The sequence below is a fragment of the Platichthys flesus genome, chromosome 2 (genome assembly GCF_949316205.1).
Source record: "Platichthys flesus chromosome 2, fPlaFle2.1, whole genome shotgun sequence".
In the NCBI taxonomy this organism is placed as follows: Eukaryota; Metazoa; Chordata; class Actinopteri; order Pleuronectiformes; family Pleuronectidae; genus Platichthys; species Platichthys flesus.
In genome coordinates, this window is record NC_084946.1 from 5,221,866 (window position 1) to 5,234,036 (window position 12,171).

General features: G+C 41.7%; 2 protein-coding genes across 2 annotated transcripts in view; both read right to left on the reverse strand.

Annotated features, from left to right (window-relative positions):
• Window positions 1-296: 296 nt before the first annotated feature.
• Window positions 297-4,402, reverse strand: fbxo2 (F-box protein 2). Its single transcript, XM_062394730.1, has 6 exons — window positions 4,268-4,402; window positions 3,342-3,407; window positions 2,926-3,052; window positions 2,575-2,667; window positions 2,350-2,488; window positions 297-1,734 (listed from the first exon to the last, which is right to left on the reverse strand). Exons 2-6 carry the CDS (start codon window positions 3,376-3,378, stop codon window positions 1,600-1,602), a joined length of 531 nt encoding a protein of 176 aa, XP_062250714.1. The 5' UTR covers window positions 3,379-3,407; window positions 4,268-4,402; the 3' UTR covers window positions 297-1,599.
• A 922-nt stretch (window positions 4,403-5,324) lies between these two features.
• Window positions 5,325-12,171, reverse strand: part of LOC133960251 (integrin alpha-5-like) — a 40,369-nt gene continuing 33,522 nt past the window's right edge. The window contains exons 24-30 of the mRNA XM_062394745.1: window positions 11,982-12,087; window positions 11,413-11,571; window positions 11,192-11,299; window positions 7,697-7,810; window positions 6,690-6,791; window positions 6,452-6,574; window positions 5,325-6,061 (exon numbers count right to left, since the gene is read on the reverse strand). Of these exons, the coding sequence (XP_062250729.1) occupies window positions 5,978-6,061; window positions 6,452-6,574; window positions 6,690-6,791; window positions 7,697-7,810; window positions 11,192-11,299; window positions 11,413-11,571; window positions 11,982-12,087 (796 nt within the window). The 3' untranslated portion in view covers window positions 5,325-5,977. The remainder of the gene's footprint in view (window positions 6,062-6,451; window positions 6,575-6,689; window positions 6,792-7,696; window positions 7,811-11,191; window positions 11,300-11,412; window positions 11,572-11,981; window positions 12,088-12,171) is intronic.

Sequence of the window (12,171 nt, forward strand, 5' to 3'; positions counted from 1 at the left end):
ATTGCGTTATGAACTTACAGCCAAATGAGAGTGGAGGATGTTGGAGGGAGCGGGTACCAATTCCTCTGTATTAACCAGCCACCACTGATTAACGTGTATGGTGAACAGATGATGGAGTCTTGGTCTATAACCCATGTCTGCACCAGAAGCCCCACAATATTGGCCGTTGCCACATGAGGCTTAATCATCATCAGACAAAGCCGTCTTCCACCTACAGTCTGACGTCATTTTATTCAGTTGATTAGATCTTTATATCAAAATTTACTTGATAAAACAGAAAGTACAGTAGACAACAATTTATTTCATTATTTTATTCATATTTGACTGATTACAACGATCAGTCATGTTTGTTAAGCCCCAGCACATGTCACCGTGCAGAGGTAGTAGTTCAGTTATAGATCAGGATTCATGACTATTTTGTAAGCAGTAGTTTTAAGGTAAGTAAAGCCAAGCTGCCACCATGACGGTGTTCTCTGGTGATTCATCGTCATAGATTAATAACTAAAGTCTTCATAGCAGCTGCATGGTTCCACTGCACAAGCAGCGACATAAGGTGGATTAAGAGAGTTTCAGACCTTTCACTCTGCTAAACTAATAAAATGAATGTTTACCCATCATTCTACACTCGATGATCCACAGTGATATAATGAGATCATGTTTTAAGAAGATCCTTTAGCAGCAATTGCAACCTCAAATTTGTTGGAAGTGCTATGTACAGATGGTTTTAGGGCTGTTTATTCCTTTCTTCTCTGCAGATCCTCTGAGGCTCCATCAGATTGAAGAGTAAGTGTGTGAACTAACGTCTTAAACTCTCCACAAAGGTTCTATGGGGTTTGAGTTTGGACTTTATCCAGGCCACAGTCTGAGATGTGTCCTGAATCCCTTGTGTTGTCTTGGTGACATGCCCCCAGGGCATTGTTGTGTTGAAAAGTGAAATTCCCTCTATTCTGACCAGTCTCTGTGTCCCTGCTGCTAAGAACCACCTCCAAAACATGACACTACCACCAGGTTCTCCCATATTTCACAATTATTGTGGTCAGTGTGCTGCTGGAAACACTCAAACCGCCGCCATATGTTTACTGGAGGTCTACAGAGAGTTCATATGAATTGACTCGTTTTTGTTCTGAAACGCACTGTGAGTTGTGGGACCTTATAGACACACATGTGCTGTTCCAATTTACAGTATATCCAGTCAATTAAGTTTATCCACAGGTGCATTCAATGTCTGGACACTAGTAGAGGTAAATGAAAGCTGCACCTGATCACAGTACTTAGTGTCACAGCAAAGGGCCTGACTACTTTAGCAAATGAGGCATTTCAGTTTTTTTTATTTGCAGGAATGTATGATTTGCAAAAACATAAAATGGTTTAAAATTGAATCTACAAAACAATCAAATGTTAAGGGGTCTGAATAATCTCTGAAGCCACTGTGTAGTGGTGAAAGCTACAGTAGGTGTATTAGGCAAAGCTGGTCCTGTTGAACCCTTGAACCCCCCACTCTAGTCTGTACCCTAATATATCCCCCTGCCTCTCTTCCCTCTTTATCTTTCAGCGTTTTCTTTATTTCCCTTCTCCTCCCTCTCTTCTTTTTCTTTCCAATTAGACTTCAATAGTAACAGAGCTCCCAGTGACCCGCACTCCAAACCAGCCGTTCCAGAACTTGGCGTCTTGTCCTCCATGTTCAAAGGAGATGTGGCGCAGTCCTGGGCCATACTCAGAAAATGAATTGCTGATCTGAGGTTCAAACAGAGAGGGGACAAAAAGCAAGTCACCAAGGTGATATGTGCCTGATGACATTGAACCTGTCAAGGCCTCGCTACGGCCCTGACCTTAATTGGGGCAATGCATCGCACATGTGTGTTGCGTTAATTTCACAGGATGTACACAACCTATGATCCAAATGGATGCAGGACACATGAGCCGCCCACTTATGTACACTTCAAATACTAACAACGGTTTAAGTGAGTCTTCAGAAAACTAATTTTAAACAAGTATGTCCTCTGAAGTCATGGAGATTGTGTGTGTCTATGTGTGTGGGTGTGTATGTGTGTACAGCTATATTTGTGAAGACCAGTTTGAGGACCAGGCATTTCGGGAAAGTGAGGACATTTAGGGCTGTCCGCCACACACCCCCACCCACCATTAAAGGACTGTTTGGGGGTTAAATCTTGGTTTTAGGGTTAGGGTTAGAATGAAGTTTAGGTTCGGTTGAGGTTTAGGGTTAGGGTTAGACATTTAGTTAGGATGGTTGGGGTTAGGGGCTAGGGGATACATTATGCCAATGAGTTACCTCACTAATATAGCTGTACAAACATGTGTGTCTGTGTAAGTGTGTGTGTGTCTGTGTACCTTTCTCCACGAGCAGTCGTCACTGTCGGGTTCGAGAATCACCGGCTCAGGTTTAAACTCCTGCATGACCTCGTGATTCTCATCCAGCAGAGACACAGTCATTTGGTAGGTGCAGCCGCAGTCTGTCCTCCCACAGTACCTGCAGGATGAGCTTCAACGTTAACCAGTGATGCTTCACACCTATCCACTGTGTCCACATGCACTCTCAGTCCGCCTCTGTCTCACCAGTCTTCCACGTTGACGACAGGCTGAGCGTCAAGCTGCTCACTGGAGTAACCTTCTGCCATCAAGTCGATCACCTGTCTCTTCAGACACAGCCTGGGACACACAAACCATAATGCTTTTGTGTTGGATTGATGAAAACAGTCACTCACTCAACTTCATATGGACATCCTCACAGATATATAAATAAGTCATATTCAAAAGTGGGAAACAAAATTAAATATAATAAATACTATGTAACAGAGGAGGGATTGTGCAACAAAAAAAGTTTTAAATAAACACTGGAGACTGGATGCTCCAAAGAGTGGCAAACTCTAACCTTAAGGAGGTAACCCAAACCTGATAGTCACTCACTCAAATGAGGTCGCAAAGTACTTGGTCACTCCATCACTGCAGAAGTCGTGGCCACAGTCTCCTGGCATGTCTTCCACCGTCCACTGGTTTCCACCGTTCTCCGTCAGTTCCCAGAATTCCAGCTGTTCTGGGAGGGGAAATGCACAGTCTCACGCTGCCAATAGTAGTATGCTATATTTTCTACTGGGTACACTTAGAGCCATGTTCAATTACAAGGGGAGGTTTGATCAAGTTTGACCAGCAAAGGAAGACCATGACCAAGACCAGAACTAATCTTATCCCAATTTTCTATCTTTTCTAAATACAAATTATACTTAAGGATAGTAAAATCTCACTCATGCCTTTAGAAATAGTTCACATACCAAATCAACCAGCTACATAGTTGCCGATCCTCTCTAAATAAAATGACACCCTACCTTCCCCACTGGGATTCTTCAGAAGGTTTCTGGCCATGATTACAGCTCATACAGAGAAGGCAGGACCTGTATGCGTAAAATAAGGAAAGAGCAGATTGGGTCAGCACACGTGTTCATCCAGTTTCTATCAGGCTGTCTGGACGAATCAGCTGACAGCTCAAATTCACTGAAAAGTTTGCAGTGTTTAGCAGAGTTGTAAACAAACGACTGTGGGTTTGATCGGTGAGGCTGATGATGGACGTATTGTTTGGGCCCACAAAATTAAACCAGGGCTGAGTCATCGCCCTTGATACCAAACCCAAACACCATAATACCAAGTCTGCTGACTCACAGCACCGCAGCTGGGGCCAAAGCCTCCCTGTGTCCTTCCTGAATAGGAGGCATCACAAAGGATCAACTGTCAGAAATCATCCAGCAGGAAAACAACCTGGGCTGGCACATTGGTATAGGAACGATGGTTCAAGGGGCTAGTTTCATTTGACTACTTAGGGAGGGGTAGTGACTATAGTTGTGTTTTATTTTAATTTTTTCTTACCACTATTGTCCCATGTAGCTCATTCATACCATATCAGAAAGAAACCTGATGACAAATTTTCCTTTCAGGTTCCTCCTGAATCTGTGTCATAACACAAGCAATGAGAGCCACTGTAAAAAGTGGAAATATCAGTTTTAACTAAAAGCTATATTTTACCTGAGGCATAGAAAACAGATTTGTGTGTGTCAAACACTTTGCTGCATATTCCCTCTGCATTGCACTGCTCATCCTGGCTCCAAAGCTAACAGCTGAGTCATCTGCCACTGCAGACTCTTGTGTTGAATTACAGACAGATGAGATTACAGTGCATGCACAACAGTGTCCTGCTCTACTGTAAACGACACGTTCAACTCTGTTTAATCACATACCACAGAAGGAAAGGGTTACTCACAGCCAAGTGAAAGCAAGTGCAGTCGTCTGTCTCTTCTATTCCTTTCTAGGATCGACACTTGTGCTCCTCTCCAGACTTTTACCCTTGTGATGGTGGCTTATATAACCAGGGAGCGCGCACACAAACATACAGTGAGAGAGAGAGAGGGGGGGCATAAACACTCAGAGTTGGGAGGGAGCATCCATCCAGCGGAACTCAGCAGAACCATGCAAGCTCACACTCAGCACAAATGTGGGTTAGAGCAAACACATCAATACCACCAGTAGGAAAACACATCCAGGACTCTTCAGAGGTAACCATGTCATGAACATCGCTCTCTCTCTCTCTCTCTCTCTCCTGTTCGACCTGTTAAAGTGTGTTCGAACAGAAGCAGAAGCATACTTTTGTTGATACATTCGCATCGTTGATACAAATGTATCAACACAAGTATGCTTCTGCTTCTATCTTCTTTGGAGTGGTCTGAACCTCGACTGCTGACAGGAGGAAACTGGACGGTCTCTTGAGAAAAGGCCAGTGGATGTAGTGGGACAGAGTATGAAAGCTAATCTATCATCTCTGAAGGAAAACCACAAAACACTTGAAGAAAAGTCCAGAACAACTTTGTTGTCGAACTCGGATATTGGACATTTGTCCCACTTAAACTTTCCTTCTGACTGGTGATGTCTGTTTACATCACATAATAGCCAGCACAGTTCAAATTGCATTGGTAACAAATACACGCAACATGCTCTCATCATTACGTCACTTGAATGTATCAGCTTCATTGTGCTTCATCGTGCCATCGAGACACAAGAGATATGTGAAAACGTGAAACCTCTGATATCTCTTGAATGCATCAGAAGACATGCATGTACAGTGGTAGTAACATTTGACACTTACAGAGGGAAGTAATGAGGCATTAAAAACAGTTGCTAGAGTTAAGAAATGCAAAACCACAATAGGTTATTTTTACAAACCTAGTTTCAAATACTCTAAATCTGAATTTAGAAAATGTTATCTTTTTTATCGCAGTCTTCGAGGTCATCACCCACTGCCCATAAAATCAAGGTTTTTTGGATGGGTATACAAAATTAGGCTTTATTCTGGGCCACCACACCAACAGATCATAACACAATGAATACATTACATTACATTACAACAAACAAAATACCTCCCAATATGGGAGAGGAATGATTCAAGCAAAACATCGCAGTTTCACCAGGATTGTCCCTCAGACATTACAGTACAACACTCAACAATCAACAGGAAAAACACTGGGCCATAAATAACAAGTGGTGTATACATTGTACAAAAGCAGGAATTTCAAAAGATATTTAACACTTGGACTGCAAACGTGGCTTCAAATACACATTTTCCGGTTAAAGGAATTCTGTAGCGTTAGTGCCTTTGTTGGAGGTGCATTTGTTTTCCTGTATTTGGGGAGGATTTTCCAAAGTAACATTTTTCCACAGGGTTTTGGCGATGGAGGAAGTCTGCGTTGTTTTCTTTTTCTCCAGAAGCTTCATAAATCTCACTCCCAAAAGAGCAGTGCGTATTCGACTGCATCACCCTTGTAGTCATTAGTGCAGCACCAGATAGTTTGTATTCCAGTGATACAGCTCCAATAATATCCCTTCATTAAATGGGTTGCCTGCTTATCCTTCTTTGTTTGTGAATGCGATGGTGATTCCAGTTCCTTGGAGCAGCTGCAGGGGAGGATCCGTCTTGGATCTAAGCTTCAGAGGACGCCTGGGGTTTGAGCTGGGCCTTCTCCATGGTCGTACCGTACGGATCAGACCTTTTAAAGAAGCCCATCTGGAGGGAAACAGAGGGAGATGCACATCAATCTGACAAATTCTGGAGGAGGAAATATTTTTAAAGGTTATTATTCCCCGTCTCTTTTAAAGGTTTTACTTTCATCAAGGTTCCTCTGTGGTTTGTTATTTTGCTTAAGTCGAGATTTTAGAAAACAGTCATTTCTGAGCGCGGCTGCTTTATAATAGAAGGAGCTGATTTCAGTGTGGCAGATTGTGTATGTGTTTGTCACAGTGTCAAAGTCAAAGTGCAAATGCATGGTTTCACTACCTGCAACAAGTGTACTACTGCAACTTAGGTATTTACACAATACCTGAAGAGAAGGTTTTACCACATGCCAGTTATTTTCAATTGTGATGGTATTATTATGGCTATTCTTGAGTTAATTACCTTGTACAGTAGATATATGAGCAGGGAGAGTAACAGCAGCCCAGCCAACACAGCCAGGATGATGATCCACACTGGAACAGAGTACATACTGTCCGGCTTGTTCCACATCACGGCCGTCACCACCTGAACAACAGGAACCACAACACTGAAATGAGCCTCCACATACCTATTCACATGCAAACAAGTTAACAAGGTTTGGGAAATTGTAAAATTGAATTAAAACATCAGGTTGTGTTACCTTTTTGGATCCCAATGGCTTGGATTTTGGAAGAATAGAATAAGGCATCCTTTCCACTTTGTAGTGAACGGAGCACTCCAGAATATACTGCTTATAAGCCCTCTGTGGAAAAGCAGAGAACAGTAGGACAAGTTTTAAAGAGGCTTCAGTGTCTCACTGATGATAGCTGATATTTTGTATCATATATTTAATGGGCAGATGTGTCTCAGGAGGTAGAGAGGGTTGTCCATGAACAAGAGGGTCGATGGTTCAATCCCCCAGTCTGTATTCTGAAGTGTCCATGGTCTAGATACAGGAACCCCAAATTGTCCCTGATGGCTGTGCAAACAGTGTATGAAAGTGATGGAAAAAGAACATTGCATAGGCGTGCTGCATGAATATGTCTGTCCGTGGTTTTCAGAATGACGCAGGGGGCTTCCTTCGAGGACGTCAGCAGCAGAAAGACACTCTGGTTTGTGATCAAACTGTTTAAACCAATTCCATTTTTTACATTTACTTAAGCTTTATAGAGCTGATTGGGCAGATTGGAAAACAATGTAAACCCCTGCCCCCAAATAAGGTCTGATTAAATTGTAATAATTTTCAAACAACATAAAATGTTCTACTGAGCAGTATAAGTGTCTTGGGCAAAATTCTCAAGCCCAATTAGCCCCTGATGAAAGTACCACCACTATGCGAATGTGATACAAAAAGTGCTGTGTATAGATGTGCTGTATGAACATGTGAATGGGACTTGTTCGTGATTATGAATAATAATATTTTTTGAGTTTTATTTATTCCTCAAAATTACATCTCAAAATGGTGTCCCCCTGTTCTAAAATGATGATGAGCGGTAAAATATTCAGTATAGAGCATGTTGTATTGAGCAAACTGCTGTTTTGCTGACCGCCAACAGAGGGCAGTATAACAACAGATGTTGTTGGTTTTCCCTTCAATCTAGATCTTTCCTTTACTAACAGTGTACGTGTGACCATCAGTGAAGAGCAGGTTGAGCTGTGTAGTCTCACCTCGATGAAGGTTTCAGCCCAGAGTCTGGAGCGTACAGTCATGATAACACTGGCTCCTCTCTCCAGCAGCCCAGCGTCACACTGCAGATGCCAGCACTCCACTGTCGAGCAGGTCTGCGCAGAGACAGACACAAATACAGACATTGTGGCATTATTGATTGGACAGGGTTCATATTCTTCTGCAGTTATCACACACACGTTTTTACAGCTATCTTAGTAAGGACAATAATTGGCATAATGCATTCCCTAGCCCCTTACCCTAAACCTTACCATCAAAACTAGATACCCAACCCTTAACCTAACCGTAACCTAATTGTAATCCTAACCCTAAAACTAAGTCTCCCAAACAGTCCATTAAAGGGTGGTCACAGGGTCGCAAAGTGAGGACCTCACTTTTCCAAAATGTCCTCACTTTGTAGGTTGTAGCCCTAACTGGTCCTCACAAAGATAGATATACAAGGGCTAACACACACACACACCCACACAACCACAAATACACGCAATAGAGTAAAACCTATTAAAAAATATTTTACTTAAAACTGAATGACCTACCCATCTTTGGCTCTAAGTCGAGAGAAATAACCTTTTTTGGCCTCTATGTTGGGCCCATCACAATTCCTAGGGTGCTCTGTGGTTTTCAGGATTTCAGGTGGCTTCTTTCCAGAAAGTCAGCAGCAGAAAGAAACTTGGGCCATGTGCAATGTGTGGACGAGTTTTTATAACAGGGCTATGATGTGAATTAATACCCATGTCTACCAAAAAAGGTCTAATGAATTAATTTTCAAAGACATAACACATGCATTATTGTTTCTAATGTTTCTATGTTCTACTTATAAACTATAAACAGTAGGATTTGTCCATGGTATGTCATTGCATATTATTCTACTAGAGTGATATTTTGGACTTTGTTTTTCCAGATATTTTCATGCTGTTAAAAATCTACTTTTGCACTCGCTGGACACGTTGTTTAGAAATGCTGTTTTGCAGAGGCTCATAAAAGATTTGAAGTTTGGATGTTCTGAATTAAAAAATCCAAAAGAAAGGAGTAGGGTTTAAAGGACATCTAGACAATGCTCTTGTTATCTGGCTGGTGTTTATGACAAAGAACAAAACATCCAATTGTACGATTTTAACTTCTTCTGACCGGTCAGATTGCTGAACAAACTTTGTTTACTTTTCTAATTTGCAGGCAGCTATTAAATGCTGTGGAGTTTAACTTTTTTTCTTTTTTCAATTGCCTGCAAAGTATCGATTTGAAACCACTATACAAATTACCAAATAAACATTACATAGACAGAACCCAAGGTGGACCGGAGTTGGAACTATTTTTATTACAGTAGTAAATTATTATTCACACACCGTTCTGTGCTTCACATCTTCCTTTGTTCAGAACTGAAACTTCTATTCAAAAAATGTTATGTTTATGGTGTTCGGGTTTCTGAGGCTGCTGCTCGTTCTGTTGTCTCTTCGCCAGTCATGGTGGATATGAGCTGTTTTCAACACTGGGTTTTAGTTCACTCATTCTACTTAAAATGATGAACAAATCAGAAATGTGGACATTAGTTATTTAGGATAGGCGATTTGTAAATTGATGAGGAGGGATGCTGTTACCTTTCAACCAAAAAAAAAACAAAAAAACAGTCCGAACATGTTCTCACATCCCCTCATCCCCCTTTACAGAGAGTGCTGTGTGTGCATATGGAGCGTTTGTGTAGAGGTGAGCATTCTACAGATAGAGCTAATTAAATCGAGGGATCATCAGTTTATTTGTAAAAGTTGAAACCAAATGGCATTGCCTCACTGTCTTTCTCCAACACAAACAAAGTGATAGTCTGTTACTGTCAGACTAACCATCAGCAGCACCGGGACAAATCCTACAGTTGTCAGTGGCTGGTGGCAATCCATAAAGATTTGACCATCTTCAACAGGAAAGCCGGACTAAGCATACTCGGTAGATAGTACTTTCACTTGTGCACTTTCACTCAACAAGTGTACAGTTCTCAACTTGAGTGAGTGTCATCCATCACACCCCCACCCTGACCAATCACAAACACACACACACACACACACACATTCTCAAGGCAGGCACAGCTGTTTCAAAGATACAAATGTGTATTATATGTTTTCAATGTTTCTTTAGCCCAGTAAACTTGAGAAGTAAATGCAAAATCATTCTATAATACATTGAGTTGAAGTCAGTTGGATCTAGTTAAAAATAATTTTCATCTCTTACATTATTATCCAACTTACAAACACATGTGATGAAACATCTTCATGTGGTTGGATTTTCCAATTTAAATCCAGTCTATCTGAATACCATAAGAAAGGAGCTGTCAGTGACCTCACAGTCAGTGGTGAGCCGCACCAAAGCAGCACAGTAGATCACCAACATAATTGATTTCATCTCAGGAACAATTACGAAAACCAGCAGAGATGTTGACCAGAGCTCATTATATCTATTATCATTTCCTCCGCTGAAAGAAAGAATCTCATTAGGATTTAAAGTGGGCAGAGCGGCCTCCTCCCTACGGCCTTACTGGACTACTTTAGTTTAAATGTGCAACATGAAGCGTGCACGCTCACTCACCAGAGCCACACACACACACAGAAACCCAGGGGGATCGAACAGTCAACACAAGAAGCAGTGACTTTATTTAAGAGCCTCTATTGTGGTTTGTTTGGACTAAACAGACTTGCATCACCATGATTCCCTCCACATGCTGAGTCAAGGAGGAAAACAAACACTTCCTGGGGTCTTTGGAAAACGCATGGGGTCGACTGTCATCTTGATGAGGAACAAATGTTCTCAGGGGTTAGGAAAGAAACTTTAAATCCAAACCGAGTTTCTTATTTTCTCTCTCTACACTCCTTCTCATCAGAAGAGAAAATATTTTTTTTGCAGTTGACAGAGCATATATATATAATATATATATGTCATTTGTATATAAACAAATGACATGACTGCTCCCCAAAAGCGGTGACAATACGTCTTGATCTCCCCCTAGAGGCTGGATGCAATACATGTCCTTAACCCATCTCGATATTATTGAATGGGACCCGAGCAAAAATCAGGTCAATTTTAATGTCAAATAAATTCTACTCAAACACATTTTCTGTCATTTTATATAGTTCTGATAACGCTGATGTATGTTCAAATGTAAATTTTTCTGAAGGATTTGGTTTCAATTATTTGCTTTAAAAACGTTGTGATTGGCACCTGAGACTGACTCTCGATTTGTTGAGAGTGAGTATCGGTGGGACCTTGATACTGCACCATTAGCATACCTGACTGAACTATCAGTATCTAGGTGCTAGGTTTTGATGAGGAAGACTGTTCAGAGTACTGAATATCTTCTGCATTGATTTCTATGCTTTTGAAACTGTCTTCCAGGAGCGCAATGAGAAATCAGTGTTTGTTTAATGTAGTCAACAGAAATGTAGTTTGTATACAGTGTGTCCCTGCATATAACTTCTACCTATTCCACATTGTCTCACCAGGTTTCCATGTTCAGCCAAAGGATCACTGTACACCTCCCTCCTACGGATGTGGTGCTCACTGTTGGGTTTCATTGATGTGGGACTCACTGCTGCTGTAGGCTGGAGCTGCACACATGAAGACATTGATGGATTCAGTAATAGACACAATCAGATTTCCAGGGACAGGAATAGAACAAGGCCTCACCCATGCCAACGATGCTGTGCATGTGTTTCCTCACCTTGAGTTTCAGTACATTGATGGTTGTTCTGGAGGAGCAGCTGAGTGGCCCCTCGGTCACCACCTCCACAGGGTAGAGCAGCTCATGGCCGGCAGTCCTCAGAGGACATCTCACCTCTAACGTAGAGTGGCTCACCGCACTGGGACCGTTATTCACCAGCTGAAAGAGAGACACAGTTTGAAGATGCTGTTTCTGCTTTAACCTGCTTAAGACACACACGGCACATCAATCCTCGTCCGATGGAGGTTATGTGAAGACAAATCTACTATTTTCTATCAACTACTTATAGTATATTACTTTACTATTATCGTGGATTGTGATCGTGGTGGAAGCTGATCGTGGATTATGATAACAATAAAAGAGAAATAAAGATCCTCCCTGCACTACAAAAAACGCATAGACTACCTTACTACAAATACTCTCCCCCTTTCTGACATCCATCCCAGTGTCTCTGAATAATCCTGTAAATCTGCACCTGCAGTTCGTTTAAACCATCATTGAAAACAAAGAGACAAGAGACAGAAGTAGAAATATCAGCACGTAAGGTTTTGAAAAGGATCACTGCTGACCTCATAGACCTGCTGAAGCTCAGGGCCGATGTCCTGCTCCTCCCTCAGAGTCTGACGAATGGTCCAGTTGGGAGTAGGAAAGATGACTTTGTCTGGCCGAGAAACACTGTGACACGCACAAACATGGAGTTTAGGAGTCGTCCTGGCAGCCATCACACTGATTATAATGATTATATAACAGTAAAGCCTC

What these genes read in the sequence shown, in the direction of transcription:
- fbxo2 (XM_062394730.1), bottom strand. Translation starts at nt 3,378, where the DNA reads ATGGCCAGAAACCTTCTGAAGAATCCCAGTGGGGAAG. An exon ending in GAAGAATCCCAGTGGGGAAG is followed by an intron (nt 3,053 to 3,341) that starts GTAGGGTGTCAT and finishes TTCCCCTCCCAG; the next exon opens with AACAGCTGGAATTCTGGGAA. An exon ending in ACGACTGCTCGTGGAGAAAG is followed by an intron (nt 1,735 to 2,349) that starts GTACACAGACAC and finishes TTTGAACCTCAG; the next exon opens with ATCAGCAATTCATTTTCTGA.